At 42.4% G+C, this 17,266-nt stretch overlaps 1 protein-coding gene across 2 annotated transcripts in view; it reads left to right on the top strand.

Moving 5' to 3' along the window:
• The window catches only part of Ctdspl (CTD small phosphatase like), a 127,713-nt gene extending 118,138 nt beyond the window's left edge, over positions 1–9,575 (top strand). For both annotated transcript variants that reach the window (XM_063260334.1, XM_063260333.1), the window contains 2 exons: positions 993–1,178; positions 5,924–9,575. In XM_063260334.1, the coding sequence (XP_063116404.1) occupies positions 993–1,178; positions 5,924–6,049 (312 nt within the window). In that variant the 3' untranslated portion in view covers positions 6,050–9,575. The remainder of the gene's footprint in view (positions 1–992; positions 1,179–5,923) is intronic.
• Positions 9,576–17,266: the final 7,691 nt, after the last annotated feature.

Raw genomic sequence — 17,266 nt, 5'->3', positions numbered from 1 at the left:
CTGCTTCCTTTTCATATGTCTCATCATCCCACTGCCAGCAGATGTTAACTTAATACCTACTGTTTTAAGATGGAACTAGGCATTAGGAATTCAGCAGGGAGCAAAAGAGGCAGAGTCCCTGCACTCCTCAGGCCATTTCTTCACATTCATCTCTTTGGTTGGAGTATCAAGTACTTCTCTGAAAGATGAATGTCACCAACACTAAGTCAATTAATCATCTTTCCCTGTCCAGAGCAAGCCTCCTGTCCATATGGATCTTGTGACCAAGCACTCGTCCTACTTGGTCAGTAGGAAGTACAACTGTGGCAGGACTCTGCCTCCCTCAGGATGTCCTTAGGAGGAAAGGACTTTCCCATGGACTCAGCTGCTGTGTTCCCCTGCTGGCCTTCCGAGTACTGCTGCAGATGTCCTCCACCTCCCTGACAGGATCATGAGCACCTCATGATTCCTCAGGTTCGCAGGACATGGCAGTGAGAAAAGTGAGCCCTACTCCAAGTGCAATGAGTAGACAGTGAAGAGTTTTAAGCAGGGAAGTGATGTGATTGTGACTACCCTGACAGCTTTGAGCTAAAGGGACTGAAGAGGCCCAGCAGGAAAAGGGAAGCTCTCAGGCTGGAGACTGGAGACCTGCCCTCACACTGGGCAGTAGAGCTAGAGAGACAGGATATTTTGGGGGATGAAACTGACAAAAAAATTCTAATGAATTAGATGTTAGGGAAATGAAAGATTCTATACATGGAATAGAATGGAATGTATATTCTTACATATATGGATTATAACTAGGATCCTAAAATACATGATAGTTAAGTCCTTTTTTTAAAAAATTTGTGGGGCTGGGGATTTAGCTCAGCAGCATAAGCACCTGCCTTGCAAGCAAGCAGTCATGAGTTCGATCCCTGGTACCGATAAAAAGGAAAAAGACAAAAAAAAAATTTGTGTGGCTCTTGCTGTAGTAGGTTAGATGCCTGGCCGTCATTGTTCTCCCTGTCCAGTATGCAGACCCTGTCGCTGACCTCCTCGACCGCTGGGGTGTGTTCCGGGCCCGACTCTTCAGAGAATCCTGTGTTTTCCATCGCGGGAACTATGTCAAGGACCTTAGTCGCTTGGGACGGGAGCTGAGCAAAGTGATCATTGTTGACAATTCTCCAGCCTCATACATCTTCCATCCTGAGAATGCAGTAAGTATTCCCTGAGGAAGAGCTGACAGGACTCCATCTGAGCTCCATCTTGCCAGGCAAGCACCATCTTTGAATATCTACCTGAAGATGTCTCTAAGTTTTTCCTAGTATGATCTCAACTAGGCCACACAGCAGCTGCATGACACTGGCCAAGTTAATTAACTCCACTGGATCTCAGTTGCCACATCTGTCAAGTAGGAACCCTAGGAATATAGAGGATTCAGTATGACAGTAGGTGAAAAACACTTAGAACAGTGCTTGGGGCTGGTAAGTACTCAGTAATCCATATCTTCTCATTAACATTTGTAGTATTGTTGTTGGAAAGGTTTGTTTTGGGGCTTGGGATTTAGCTCAGCGGCATAAGCACCTGCCCAGACAAGCATAAGGTCATGAGTTCAGTCCCCCATACCCCCCCAAAATTTTTTTTTGTTTTATTAGTAACTCCTTAGAGCTAGCTGCTGCCTAGGACTTCATGGTCCCTGTTATCTCAAGAGTTGTGGGTGATCCCTTTAACAAAAATATTTCTTAAGAATGAATAGAACATTTCAGTGAGGTCTTCAAATAAGACTGTCAGCTTTACCACCTCAAATTGTTGTCTGAAAAGCACACAATCAGAACATTTCCCACATGAAGCTCCATGGGATGTGGCAGTGTCTCAAGAGTCTACTGACCAGGGCAGCATAATTCTCAGACGGGGATCCATACCATCTCGCTTCCAGGAGAAGAAATCAGACAGGCTTACTGTTGACCACTGACTGCTTGATTGCCACACCAGACTGAACTCAAGCAGTTTTGGTGGGGAGCATGCCTCCTCCTAGGCTAAGTTTCTCAGTCTCAACAAAGCTTGTTGAAGTTCCTTTCTTGAGTCCATTTATAAGAAAGAAATGAATTCAAACAAGATTCAGTTAGCTAGTGTGATATCATTATTTGAATAAATACTCAAAATGTATTATATTTAAATATGTTCGTTTTAATGAGTAAATCAAACAACATGATACATTTGGCAGTGTGTCCAACAGATGAGGATTATTTTTTAATATAATCACAATTCCACTATATCCAGTATAACTGAGTTTCTTATATTGTCTAATATCCATGTTGTATTTATACTGCCCCTATCAATTAGAATATTTTTTTATGTTTGAATTAGGATCCAGAGAAAGTCTATAAATTGCTTCGTTAATGTCTCTTCATTCTTTTGTAATTCTACTATTTCTTCTTTTCTCCCCCTTTAAACTTCTTTGTCTTTTAGTTTTAAAGTTTTAGTCATTTGCCTTAAAAAAATGTGCTGCATAATGCATTTGTATATTTGCTGCCTTGTGGTAGTATTTTTTATACTGCCCTATACCCTCTAACTAAAAAGGCCTCTGTGTACTACTTGATTACATGCAGGTTCATTTTTCTTTTTCTCTTTAAGAAATTATTTTATAAGAATATACGATAGGGGCTGGGGATTTAGCTCAGTGGCATAAGCACCTGCCTTGCAAGCAGGTGGTCGTGAGTTCAATCCCCGGTACCGATAAAAATGAAAAAGACAAAAAAAAAAAAAAAAAAAAAAGAATATACCATAGATACTGACTATGGTGGCAGATGCCTAGAATCCTAACATGGAGACTGAGGTAGGAGAATAGCTGCAAATTCCAGGCCAGCATGGGCTACATAGTGAGTTCAAGACCAACCTAAACTACATAGCAAGAATTGTTCTCAAAATACACACTGACACAAGAATATATCATAAATGATACTGCATACCTCCTACAGAATCATATAAGAAAGCATATGATGTCAAATTGCCCCATTTTAAAAGATTTAAAATTGCCGGGCATGGTGGCGCGCACCTGTAGTCCCAGCTACTTGGGAGGCTGAGGTGGGAGGATCGCTTGAGTCCAGGAGTTCTGGGCTGCAGTGCGCTATGCCGATCGGGTGTCCGCACTAAGTTTGGCATCAATATGGTGACCTCCCGGGAGCCAGGAGACCACCAGGTTGCCTAAGGAGGGGTGAACTGGCTAAGGTCGGAAATGGAGGAGGTCAAAACTCCCGTGCTGATCAGTAGTGGGATCGCGCCTGTGAATAGCCACTGCACTCCAGCCTGGGCAATATAGTGAGACCCTGTCTCTAAAAAAAATTTAAAAATTTAAAAAAAAAAGATTTAAAATTGATCATTGGTTTCAGCTAGTGTTAGCCTAAACCAGCCATTATAAAGATTCCCATAACTTTTTCCCTCATAATTATAACAGTTATTATTGATCATTGATTATATCCACCATTTCATTAGGAATTGAAAAATGATGATTTCTAAAATCCTATCATTCTATCTGCATTTATTGGCCAGAATTCATAGACAGATAGACAGGTAGATAGAAAGAGAGAACTTGCCCTCATTAACTGTTTGTTTATGCTAAAATACAGTTTGAATGTCTGAATAGAAAGGCAGGGTATAAAGTCTTAGTTCTTTTTCTTTCATTCTGCAGTTTCAGACTAATGAGTTAAGTGTTCTAGCAATTGCCAAAAGGAGCCAGTGAATGTTAGTGGCATATAAGCTCGTACATTTGTTACAATCCAATCCATTTATTACTCTTTTAGATGCTTAAATGTTTACCTTTGAGCCAGAAATTCTCTTCAGATAGTATCCTTGCTGTTACAAGATGTCTCAAACTTGGGCCTTGGAGCATAGATCAGAGGTAGAGCACACGCTTAACATTTGAGAGGTTCTGGGTTTAATACCTAGCACCAAAAGAAAAACCTTCCTGGATCTTCTTAAACAGATTTATTGCTTTAAGGCTGCAATTGACCATTTTTCTACAGAGACCACAATTTGAATGGGCTTTCATTGTTGCTAGGATGTCTTTTAGTTTTACTCATACTGCAGGTCAGAGAGCTATATAATACATATATTTTGAAAGAAAAATAAATCATAAATTCATAGTAGTTTTTCCAATTTAACATGAAAGTAACAGTTCTCATTGAATTTCTTTTTGTGTTTAAATCTTTCTTTTATGCTGACATGCTTGATTCCTGAGGGTGTTAACATAATTACAAATTTGAATGTGGAATATATATATATGTATTTTTTTTTGGATACTGGGGATCAAACTCAAGACCTTGCCCTTGCCCAGCAGGCACTTACACCGCTGAGCTAAATCCCCAGCCCTGAATATGGTATATTTTTAATAATTTCAAAATAACCATCCAAATATTAATTACTGATGATATAGAGTACAGCTTAGAGTTTTTTAGATAGATGTACAGTCAGACACCAGTTTTAAAATGACTGAATTTCTATGATTATGTCACCAACTTTAAATATACTTAGGTTCATTTTTAATTGTCTTTGGTTAATGGTTTTAATTTCAGTTTTAATAATGATTTTATTTTGATGTTCATTTCAACACCAAAACTATCAGTGAAGATACATAAGTGTTTTGTCTATTTCTCCCCCTATTCTCTCCTCTTTCCCTAGAGCTGCTCATTTTTCTGTTAATCTTTACATTATTTTTCAAAATTGCATAATGAAATGTCAAGAGTGTTGGTGCACACCTGCAATCTCAGCACTCAGGAGGCTGAGGCAGGAGATCACTGTGAGTCTAAAGCCAGCCTGGGCTACATAGTGAGTTCAAGATCAGACCTTGTCTCAAAAAAAAATGGCATGATGAATTTTTATGTTTCTAAATTGTCTTTAGGTTTGTAAATGGGCCAAAATACTTTTAAACCGTTTTGATTTCCTTGAATTTCTTACTAAATTTCTTCTTTGCACCTTTGGATACTATGCATCTGGCCACCATACCTTACTCCTTAGACTAAAGCTAAAGGGAGATCCTGCCATTGATTGTGGCTTCAGAGTGCCCTGAAACATTATACTTCTACTTTCCTTGATCACTGCTAAGCACAGGAAGAAATTCTCCACTTCTGTTTGCTATGTAGCATAGCATAGTGACCTAAAGAGGAAGCCTCCTGTGCCCCAATGTGGGCTTGCAGTGTTCATGGCTGGCATGTAACCTCTGAATTCATGTACTCTGAAGTACAGGAAGTTGATTTGGTGCCATATAGAGAGGTTTTTGTTTTTTGGGTTTGTTTTTTAAACTGACAAGTAAAAAGGCTAGTTCTCTGCTCTGGCCATCTTTTCTGTGCTGGAAAACAAAATAGGAAAATGCACAAAGGCAGGAAATTCTTTGCCTCCCTGAGTCACCCAAATCTTGTAACTTCGAATTAACCTTGGTTGGAAGGGAGGAAAAAGCAAAAATGATGGTAGTGGTGGTGGTTGTGATGATGGATTACTACATACCAGTTGTCTTGGTTACTTTTCTCTTGTTGCTGAAACAAAATACCTGGCACTTAAAATTAGAGAAGGAAAGATTTATTTAGCTCACAGTTTGTGGAGATTTCAGTCCATAATTAGCTGACTCCAAGGTAGGGTGTTATGGCATAGGGGCAGTCAGTCATGGTGGTGGAAAACAGCAAAAACCAAGCAGGAGGAAAGAAGTGAGAAAAACAAGAGATGACTCTTTTTGTCCCTTATATTATACGTGGGCCACACGCATAATCCTAGCATTGGACCATGAATTAATCAGAAATTTGAGAAGCCTGCCTCCATGACTGAATGAGGTTTTAGGGGGACATGCAGGTACAAACCATAACACCAGTCCTTTTTTCCAAAGAAAATGATAAAAGCCCAAGCCCCTCTAAAGTTAAGAACATCCCATCCCTTGGATACAGCTCTGCTGCCTCTTCCACGCACTGTCTTTCAGGTGCCTGTGCAGTCGTGGTTCGATGACATGACGGACACAGAGCTGCTGGACCTCATCCCCTTCTTTGAGGGGCTGAGTCGTGAGGATGACGTGTACAGCATGCTGCACAGACTCTGCAATAGGTAGCCCTGGCCTCGGCCCCCTCTGCCTGTGTGCTCTGGAACCTCTGGCCTCTGGACCTACCTGGCCTCCCTCAAACTGATAGTGAGGAGACTCCGTGCTTCTGGCCACAGGGTGAATGTGGCCATGCCTAACTGATTTGTTTTTAAGAACAGAAACAACTATTTTAAAAAAAAAAAGAAAAAGACTCTTTTAACAAATTTCATAAAGAGACCTGCATTTTACTGGATTTGCTTTTCTTAAAACACACCAAAAAAAAAAAAAAAAAAAAAGAGGGAAAAAAAGCTTGATACCTATTAGACTTCTTTGAACTGTCCACCCTTCCAAGCAGACAACTTGTCCTCTTCTATCCCAGCTCAGTGCAGCTGACCCAACTCAGAATCTGTTTCCTACAGGATGAAGTGCCTTTCTGAATGTTATTTTAAGCTGAGAGTTAATTTTTCTACACAACATATTTCCAACATCTTTTAGTCTTTTATTGTCTTAGATACTCAAAGAAGATGAACATGACAATTTTCTAAAGCCTGTTGGTGTGTGTGTGGTGGGTCGGGGGTAATCGAGGTGGGGGAGTGAGTCATAGGAGCCTGTCTCCTAACAGGTGTAGCTTTGCTGTAACCACCTGTGGCGTGTTCTAGAGTCAGGCTCCCATTGATACATGAAGTTTGCTGTGACTGTCCTTGTCCGCATTCATTTTAACCCATTTTAGAATGTACCTGCAATTGTGTGGCTCGACACTTTAGGAAATAATAGGTTCTTTTATATGATTATCATTTATGCTGGTAACAAGTTTGTCTTGAGGTCACATTTTTCCCTTGAAAAGTGGCATCATGTCACTTCTGCTTTCACACTACTGCCATACTTCTGTGTGTTTTTTGTTTGGTTACTGGTTTTGGTAGAACAGTTACAAGAAACCCTAAAACCCTTGAATATATATATTTTTAAAAAGCCTGTTTATTGATTTTTTAAATCTTTCCTTTCCAAAAGCTGGATACACATGGAGCTGTTTGGGAATTTTCTTTGCTGCTACCACGCTGCCACCAAATGGAATTGACCAGCGGCTGTTAACACTGTTCTTTGCCACTGTGCCTATGCTCAGAATATGCTCACTGCTAAGCTACAAACTTGGACAGGGTCAGAAACAGGTGTCCCACCCCATTGCAGACTGTGCCACCTGTCTCCTTTCCCTGGTACTGCAGCCAGGAGTGCAGAAGGCTACCAAGGCAAAAGGGCCAGAGCACCACGCAGGTATGGTGCTAATTTTAAACTGCAGTCGGCATCAGGTCTTGTGATAAGCTGGCTGTTCTCCCTGTGACCTCATCCAGGCACCACGCTGACATGGCCCAAGTTCATCCCCTGGTCTTCTTAGAAGCACAGCCTATTCTGAGCCCAAGGTTGGGTAAGCCTGTCTAGATGTGAGACTCATCACTCCAGACTAGGAAGAAGGGCTCCTCCTCTGAGGCTGGGCTCTCTTTGCAGTCTTTCTCAGTTTAAGCAGTGCCATGTTTCTTGTTTGACAGCAAGACAGTTTATAAAGTACTGCTCTTCAACATAAGTAAAAAGAACCCTTTTATGTTGGCACCATTGCCTTAGTCTTCTGTGGGTTGGATCTCAGCCAGAGTTCTGGTGGGAGCGACTGGCACTACCAACACTCAAAACTGGAAGTCAAAGTAAAATTTCTTCTCCTTTTTTTGTTGATTTCATCCACAAAATAATGAAGCCAGCTGCCAATGATGTCCTCCCAACAGCACTTGGTCTGTGGACTCCTGTGCATTCACAAGAGAAATATTCCCAACATTTTGAGTGTTCCAAACCCAGTAATCCACATGCCAGTTAAAATAGAAATTTCTCCTTGCTAGACATTACCACAGATGACAATTACATGGCAAATCTGCACATGCCATAAACCTTTATTTGGGAAACTAGTCATTAAATGACCCCGCTGCCTTAAATGTCTTTAATGTTACAGTCAAGTGTCTGTTATGTGTTGATGTCTACATAGAACTAGGCCCTGATGAGAGCCTTAGACCTTCACCCATGTCTCCTCCTGTGTTGACTTCAGAGAAGGCCGACACAGAAGGAGTTGAAATTCTAAAATGTTTCAGGGGAAGCTAGCCCACGAATAGTGTTCCACTTCTGACAGGTGGAATGAAAACATGTGGTAGACTTGAGCCAGACCCTTTACCTACAAATTTCCACATCCATGAGCACCCTGCACTGCTGTTGCACTAATCCATTGCGGAGCTAATGGGGAGGGAGCCCAGTCCCTGCCACCACAGACAGAATGTGTCGGGAGGGCCGCCAGAGCCTCTGAAGGTTCGGCAATCTGTGCACCTTATTTGATCACACTCCAAAATTGTTTTTATTTTTAACCCTTGATTCTGCTTTATGTACATAATCAAAATATCTATATCTATGTATTTTTAATCATCTACATGTAAATGAAGCAATAGAATTCTAACATTAAGGCCCAGAAATGAGATAAATGTTTAGGGTTTGTGTTTGTTAAAGGTAAATACGGGTATTGTTCTTAATTCTTAACTTTTATTAAATTGTGGGCTTTAAAACCTAATGAAACCTATTAGCTACTCTCTGTGCCATATATTTGCCACATTACCAAAATACTCCAACTCTTTTGCCAAAAGAGAAGTCTGACCTCCTGAGTTTCCATGGTCCTCTCAATACCAAGTGAAAATGTAGTCTTCTGGACAAGCGTGCTTTACATTAAGATATGGGACAGGATTCCTTCGGGTCATGGGCTCCAACCTACCATGATGTTATCACATCTCTAGCCAGACCTTGACAATTCCTGTTGATGGTAATGCTCCGTCTTCCATTTGCTCTGGAATCCTGTGTGTTGGTCTGTAGTTTCACTCACTAGCTATTTGTAAACAATGTATTTGTATACTAATAAATACCACCTGTCATGGTTGATGGTTAGTGGGGAAGCTCCTTTGACATGGTACAGTTCTGATGAGATGTCTTTGAGGAAATGAGGATGCACTAATGACTTGTCATGGATACAGCATTTGAACTTTGTATGTAAAAAAGAAGTTTGTAAGTCTATAACTTGGGAATGTTTTACAACCTGTATTTTAAACATGACTTCTAATAAACTCCAGAAACACACAGCCCTATGGTCAAACACTCATGATGTTTGTGCCTCTACTTTTAAAGGTGCTGTGCTGGACAGTTGGCATGCCATGGTTTGAGAAGAGCAGATGACTTGATGTACTTGGAATCGCCTGTGCAAAACTGGCTGGCTGCCTCTGTTCCTATTTTACTGTAAATCTGATCATGTCTGTTCCTTATCCATTCTCCTAGGAGCTTCTCGGCAGACTGATACCCCCTCCTAATAGTAGAGATGTTGATGGCTAGAAGTTATGGATGTCTGCTAGGCATTTGAATGTGATAAACAATTCAGCATTATTTGGGAAATCCTACATGTGGAATGTGCACGTTTCCAGGGATGAGTATTGTCAATCAAGAGGTTTGCAATGATTTGTTTCCTGCCAAAATAAACTCATGAAACTGCTGTCTTGTGTGTATGAGAGAAGCTTGTCTCCTATTCCATGAGAGCCACCAGGCATTGTGTGTGATACCTAAACTCACAGTCTTTAAGCACAATAGCTAAGATGTGATTACCAGAAGCAGCAAGACAAGGAATGTAAGACTACAGATATAGCAGATTGTTTTCTCACAGTGAGACATCCTATAAGCATCATCCTGCGTCCATGAAGCTAAGAGAAACTGCAGGTCTCCTGTACTGGAGACTCCTGGCAGGGATTTGCCTTACCTAACTCAGAACTCATACCTAATTCAAATGACAGAACACTGGTACTAAGAATCTCATTGGGTGGATCTTAGCCTCATTTTGTGAATGAGAAAACCAAGGGCTCTGAGGTGAAGACTTTGCTCTATCATGGGATACTGGGTTTTGCCAGTGTGTATAGTGAGCCTTTCATATCTGACATGTCTGTATTTGCAAGTCAGACAAACCACAGGTCAGAAATATTCCAGAAAAAAAGCCCATCTGCCTTAAACATGTACAGATTGTCTTGTCATGATTCCCTAAACAATGCAGTATAACAACTACTTACATAGCATTTATATTAGGTATTGTAAACAAGAGATTATATGCAGAAACTACAGCATTTAAGAGACTAGAGCATCCATGATTTTGAAATCCAAGGAGTCCTAGACCAAACCCCCTAAGACCCCAAGAAATAACTGTATCCCCAACCACCCAGGACACAATCTGTAGCCACAGATAGTCTATACCATGCTCTAGCTACCCTCTCACAGTGGAGCAGCTGGCCCACCAGAGAGAAGTCAGTCCAGCTTCTGATTCAGACTCCTGGCTATGTTCTCTGCCCACTGTCTTCATTCTGCTCCTTAGCACTTTCTCTCTCTCAGGCATCACCCCCATAGCTCCATCTGCTTCACACAGCATACAAACCAATGGCTGCAAATTGTGACAGCCCCAACATTGAGATGTCCTAGGGAGAGTCCACAGATGGGAGGGAAGGAAACCAGTCATTGTGAGTGACTTGGGCACACTGAAATTTCTTCCTACCAGTGTTTTCTAATTCCAGCATAGATCATCTCTGTATAGCACCAAACAGGAGGAAGCCAGGAGGCTGGGAAAAGGGGCATGGGAAACATGGCACAGTATCTAATGACCAGTCTTGCGTTTACCAATAAGGGATGCACTGGGCATGTAGTAGAGTCCCCAGAGTAACAGGGTGATTGAGTGGTGAATTCCTTATGCTGTGCCAGAGATACCAGTAGCTGTGAATCTGCTGGCTGCTCAAAACCCAGAGTCACCAACTGGCACAGTCACCAGCCCCACCTCTGAGAACAGATCAGTAGCCCCCTACACCAATTGGGGAGGGCATGTGCACCCTAGCAAATGTGCACCTAAACCTCTATTACAGTTCCAGCACATATACATCACCTAAGGGTTTTTATATAGATCCTGCACACCCCTATAATCCCCATATTTGGGAGGTTGAGGCAGGAAGATCACAAGTTCAAGTCCTGCTTGGGCAATTTAATTGAGACTATTGTCTAAATAAATAAAAAGGATTGGAGATGTAGCTCAGTACAGAGGCACTGGATTCAATGCTTAGTTCAACAATAGCAAAAACAAGTCCACTACCTAAATTCAAATCTCTCAGCATGGGGACCTACATCGTGTTTTTAAATGCCCCAAGTAATGAAACTGTGCAGCTAAGGCTGAGAACTGCCCTACAGGGCTACAGAGGAAGAACAAGCTCCTGAAAATTACTCCAGGCTTGATGCCCAAGATAGCAAAGGAGATGTGAACAGGACTTTGGAGGACTGGCATGTTGCTTTCCCTGAAAGGTCTGTTGTATATGTTTGTTGCTGAAAATCAGAGAAATCCAGAAAAGAACAGAGAAAGCCTCACCTGGGCACTGGGAGCCTTGCCCAAAGTTCCTGATAAGAGTTGGTGCTGGCTGACAGCACCCTATTCTCACATGGAAGTGGGGAACAGGGTGGATACCTGCACTGCGCCCTGGAGCAGTGCAGTGCCCACCAGGAACAGCACCCAGTTGTGTTCCACCCTGAGATGGTGGGTGACTGTGCTGACCCAAGCTGTGTCCTGATGATGGACCACACATCCCCTGCTGTAGGGCAAGGCAGTGGTGCCTCCTGACAGGCTGGTCTTTGGCCTGTCCCAGCAACCTTGGGTTCCCACGGTATCCTTCCCAAGTGCAATGAGTCCCTGCCCCGCCTGCAGCCAGATGTGGGAGCCCCTGGGTGCTTTGCTTGCTTCAGGAGAAGGGCCAGGGTGACTCCAGGCAATGGGGCCCTGGGACCCCCCATGTTCCTGGCACTCCAGGAGTTGCAATAATCTTTATCTGCTGAGGAAAGACTAAGATGAGTTCTAACACCAGAGTGATGTGAGAGCTGGAACTGGGATACCTGGAGTGGTGGAGTCCACCTGAGGCCACTCCCTCACCTGGGTCAATATTAATAAGGAGTGGTTAGGCCTTAGGAGGTAAACACGCATGGGCAAAGTACCTCCCAGAATCTACTAGATCAGAGTGGCAGGGTCACATGAGAGGTCAGTAAAATGAGGAATTTAGGAGCCAGGCAAGCCCAACTCGGTCTGACTCCAGGACTGGGAAGGGAAAATGGAATGTCATGAGAGAGTGGTTGAGCATGGGGAGAGGCAAAGGATTCCCTTGTTACTCTGAGGAAGGAGAGAGGGAGAGGCTGGCCATCCCACATCCTTATTCTGGTAATGTTTGTGAACTTCAGCCCTGAGTCTCAGTACCCTCTCTCTGAACCATGTTATAATAGCCACAAGCCAGAGACTATACAACCCAGATACAAAGGGCCAGACCCCAGACTCACCTGCCATCTCTCTTAGGCTTGGAACATATGTCATGGTGGTACAGCTCTGCTCAGGCAGTGTCTTTTCTATCCCGGGAACCCAAGGGATTTGAGGGAAGTGAGCATGTAGCGTCCACTAAGCAGTAAAGGCTAGAATGTGCTGGGGTGGGATATCTTGACCAAAATGGGACTTGCAGAGATGTCATCACCCTGACCTCTCAGATGAAGAAATATCAGCTCAGAAAGAGCCCAAGAATCATCTCTAAAGTCACGTAGCCAGTGAACACTGGAGCAGGGAATGGAACCTGATCCTGGAGAAGACAAGGTAACTCAACTGTGAGCTCTACTTCAGGCCAGAGTCCCACAAAGAGTATACACACACCACTGAGCCAGGAACAAGCCACATTAACATGTCAGCAAGTATTTACTAAATAACCAGAGTATACCAGCACTGTTCTAGATACAGATGTGGCAGTGACCCTACCCACAAGGAGCTCATATTCTACATGGGCCTTAGAGCCTAAACAAGGGCCCAAAAGCTAGAATATGAGGAAACAAAATGCCTGGGGAGGGAGAGTGGCTGAGCAGAGGTGAGTGGTGTACTGGATTGAGGCCTAACTGCCCACAAGAGGAGCAGCCAAGGGAAAACCTGAGGAGAGATCTGGCAGGAAGACAGCAAGAAAAATCTGAGACCAGAAGAAACTGGATACCTTCAGGGGAGAAAAAGAACAAGAATATAATGGTGGATGGGGTGACAGAAAAGGCAACACAAGGGAGGAGTGAACAGCCAGAGGCTTCCTTCTAGGTTTAGTCTGGAAGGTTTGCAACCAAGGCAGGTTAATTTGCCCAATTGCCCAATTCTAAGATATGGGGCTTCATGCTAGCTGTTACAGAGGATGGAATGGTGGACAGGAGGATGGAAGTTATTATATAATGGGTACAGAGTTTCAGTTTTGCACGATTAAAGCTTCCAGAGCTGGATGGTAATGGTGGTGAATGTCCTTAGTGCCACAGAGTAGAATATTTAGAAATGTTTAGGATAGTAAAATTTAAGCATACTTACTCTTTTTTTTTTTAAATTTTATTTAAGGAGAAAAGAAAAAAAAAGCAGAGAAAGGGTACAAGTTATACAGATTTGCAGAAAAAAAATGAACAGTAGGAAATCACTAGTTAATGGATTACATATTGTCATCTTAGAAATAATTGTTCAAGTCACAAAATTAAAGATTGTAAAGTGGACATTCCATCAATGATACTGCAAACAGTTCTGTTCAATGATCCAATAAAACTCTGTGATATCATTTTCTGTCTTATACACTTAAATATACATGCAGTTATATAGTTTAGAGCACTTTCTTTTCCTCTCTTTTGTACCATGACTATTACACATTTTGGGTTTCATTGCTCCCACGGTTCTTATTACTTTTTTGGAAGAGAGTAAAACCAAATGTGACATAACAGAATCGGTCAAGTCAAAAGGGTGGACATAATAGATAATGTGAAAACATAATACAAGGTGATCAACAATGGTTACCATAATGCCTCCCGCTATCTCTAATAGAATTGCCTATATCGCTAGTTATAATACAATTGAACAAAACAGTAAAGAATAAAACTGACAAACCCAAAATATTGGAGACATTGTAGGTCTTCAAAAGTAGATAAAAGTCAACGAGAATGGGCGTTATAATGAATCTCATTATCTTCACAGCTGATGCCTAAATTTTCGAACCTGATACTATCCAGCAAAACAGAATAGGGGAACCTCAGTCAAAAACAAGATGGTGAGAGTAATATAGGGCTTTACATTGAGGTAATGGAAAGTCAAAGTGGGTTACTATAATATATCCTGCTATTTTTTCCTTTAATTAAAAGGATAAAAATAAAAAAGTAAATAATGGAGTGGAGATTGAGATAAAAGAGGGCATAACAACGAAACAGCACAGATCAAAACATAACCATTTAAGCAGAATAGTGTTTCACCACCAGATAATCCTGACCTAAAAGTAGTTATCATATTGTCTCTTTCCTTGAAATCCTTGAGTACAACTTCGTATACTGTAGCATTAAGTATATCAAAACAATGTAAAACCATTTAAGAGAATGACAGCATTACAGAGTATTTAGAATCGACTAACAGAAAATGAACAATGGTTTCTGTATAATCTCCTTGTCTTTAAAAGGTTTTGCTTATACTATCGTACATAATAAAATCCAGTAAGATACAACCTATTTAGACCATTGGAGACAGAAGGACAAAAGCTAGATGAGACTTCAAAACAAGATGATACTAAATCAGTATTACCTATTAAGATGTCATTTTCTCCAAAATAGCTGTTCCTATCATCCAATCTTCTCTGCCTCATTTCTGTTGAGCTCTTATTCTGTCAGTAGCTGTCAGTTTGTCTTCTTCATTTTTTCCTCTGCTTCATTCGTTGTGGCCTCCACTATTTCTGGATTCTTTGTATTTTTCTTTTTTTAGAATATCCTGCAATACTCTCTGTAGAGTTGAATTGGTGGTTGCAAATTCCCCCAGTTCCTCTTTATCCTGGAAGCACCTTGTTTTTCCATCAATTTCCAGGGACAGTTGTGCAGGATATCTCAATCTTGGCTGGAGATTATTATCTTTCAAAGCTTGAATTATTTCCCCCCACACTCTTCGTGATTTGATGGTTTGTGCAGAGAAATCTGCTGTAATTCTGATGGGTGTTCCCTTGTAAGTGGTCTGTTTCTTGTCTCTGACAGCTGTTCTTATATTGAATTTCTGGAATTTTTATTATTATATGCCTGGGTGTTGCTCTGTTTGGGTTGTAGGTAGCTGGGGTCCTGTATGCCTCATACATCTGAGTATCTTTACCTTTTGCTAAATTAGGAAAATTCTCCTGGATTATTTCTGTGAGTAGCTTTTGTAGTTCATTTGTCTGTGTCCCTACTTCTTCTTTTATGTTCTTAATCCTTAAGTTATGGATCCTCTTATCATCTTCTTGTCTTTGTATTATTGCTGTTTGTTTCTTTGTTATTTTTAAGAAGTTTTTCATTTCATTCTCCCATATTACAATTCTGTCCTCCAGTTCAGATAGTCTGTCCTTAGTTTCTTTCAAGCTGTTATGCCAGTCTTCGATAGACTTCTTAGTTTCTTGGTAGTCCCTTTGAACCTGCTTCACATATTCTATGCTTTCCCTGTTTTCTCCATCAAACAATTCTCCCCTCTTTTTCTGTTCTTCCATTCCACCATCTGTTTTTTCTTGGGTGGTGCTTAGCATTTCTCTAACTATTTTGCATACTTCTAGCTTCAGGTCGTTGATAACTTCATTCCTGAATTGGTCTATGAGGCTCTCTATATGGCGCTTTATGTCTATTGGTGCGGTGTCCGCTATTGCCTGTTTCTCAGAATAGGGGGCCGAGGAGCCTTTCTTGTTGCTGCCTCTTCCCATATTCTCTGTTCCTTATATATGCAAGCTTATATGAGAGGCCCAGCTTCTCTCCCTGTCAGCCACAGCCTGATCGAATTGCGCCGGTTAGGTGTTCCTACTCACCGCTGCGCACCAGGCAGCCTACACGGGGCCCGCCCCTCCCGGCCTCCGGCAGGCTCTGGGATCTGGGTTGGGCCAGCCTACGGGGTCCGCCGGCAGCGTCACGCAGGCCAGGCACTTTTCACCAATCCCGCCCGAGAGGGGGATGTGTGGCTGGAGTCGCCACTGTGCCCTGCTCTTACAGGACTGCCTGAGCCCAGAAAGTCCTCCGCTGGAGTCAAACTGTGGTAGAGTGTCAGTTTCTCTCACTCACCTCGCCACAAGTCAGTACATGCCTCCCTGCCCGTCCTATTTTTGACTCCGTTCGCAGACTCCCGTTCTCAGAGTTTCCGCGCGTCTCTCTCCTTGCCGAGCTGCTGTGAAGGCAGCCAGCCACCGCGCAGCGGGTAACCCAAATCGCGGCTTCCAATGGCGCGGGGTCCAGCCTCAGCAGCGAGGCTTTTCTGTTCCTGTTTTAGCACCAGGACTGCATTCCAAGTTGGTTTCTCTCAGCCGAGTTCGTTCCTGAGTCAGCAGAGCATAACTCCACCTGTTTATGTCTCTTTAGTCCGCACCATACCTGGCTTCTGAGCCTAGTTTTTCAGAGAGCCTCCGGTAGTTGCTGTTATCTGTCCGCCATGTTCTCCCGGAAGTCAAGCATACTTACTCTTTCAAATCAGCAAGTTTCACATCTGTGTTCCAGTGACCTTGGATTGAACCTTGGATTGGATTGGGTAATTGTGTGTGTACTAAATATGTACAGTTATTTGCTGTCATTATTTTCTAAACAATTCAGTAATATATTTACATGGTATTTACATTAATTAGGTATGAGTAATCCACAGATGACTTCATTTGTGGGAGGATGTGTACAGGTTGTGTGCAAATACATTTGATATAAAAGACTTGAACATCCATGGATTTTGGTGTATTCACAGGGATCTTTTGCCACACTTTTTAAAATTTGGTGGGGGGGAGTCCCCTTTGGCTGCTGTAAAACAATGCAAATTGAGCCAAGGAAGCCAGGAGACAAAGAGGGTGGCCTGTGGCACCCACTGGCAATGACAGGCTCCTGGAGAGGGGCAGGAGTCAGGACCACTGGCCAGGTCCATTCTGCTCCTTAGCACTTTCTCTCTGGCAGTGGCTGGCCTGTGAGTGTGAGGGAAAGGAGAGAGATAAGGAAGCTCCCAGTTCCTTGACCATGTTCCTGAGACTCTGAATGCAGACCTTAGGGTAGCCTAACGTGGATACACCAGACAGTTGGGTGGAGGAAACCAAGGCTGGAGGTGGGGACTGGGAGTGGGAGTTGGAGTCAGTAAAATGCCTTAGTTATCTTTCTCATTGCTGAGAC

Source organism: Cavia porcellus, unplaced genomic scaffold, assembly GCF_034190915.1.
Source record: "Cavia porcellus strain 051 isolate PalLab524CR breed Dunkin Hartley unplaced genomic scaffold, mCavPor4.1 scaffold_13, whole genome shotgun sequence".
Classification (NCBI taxonomy): Eukaryota; Metazoa; Chordata; class Mammalia; order Rodentia; family Caviidae; genus Cavia; species Cavia porcellus.
The sequence above is the reverse complement of the archived record's forward strand: the minus strand, read 5'-3'. Positions and strand labels throughout refer to the sequence as shown.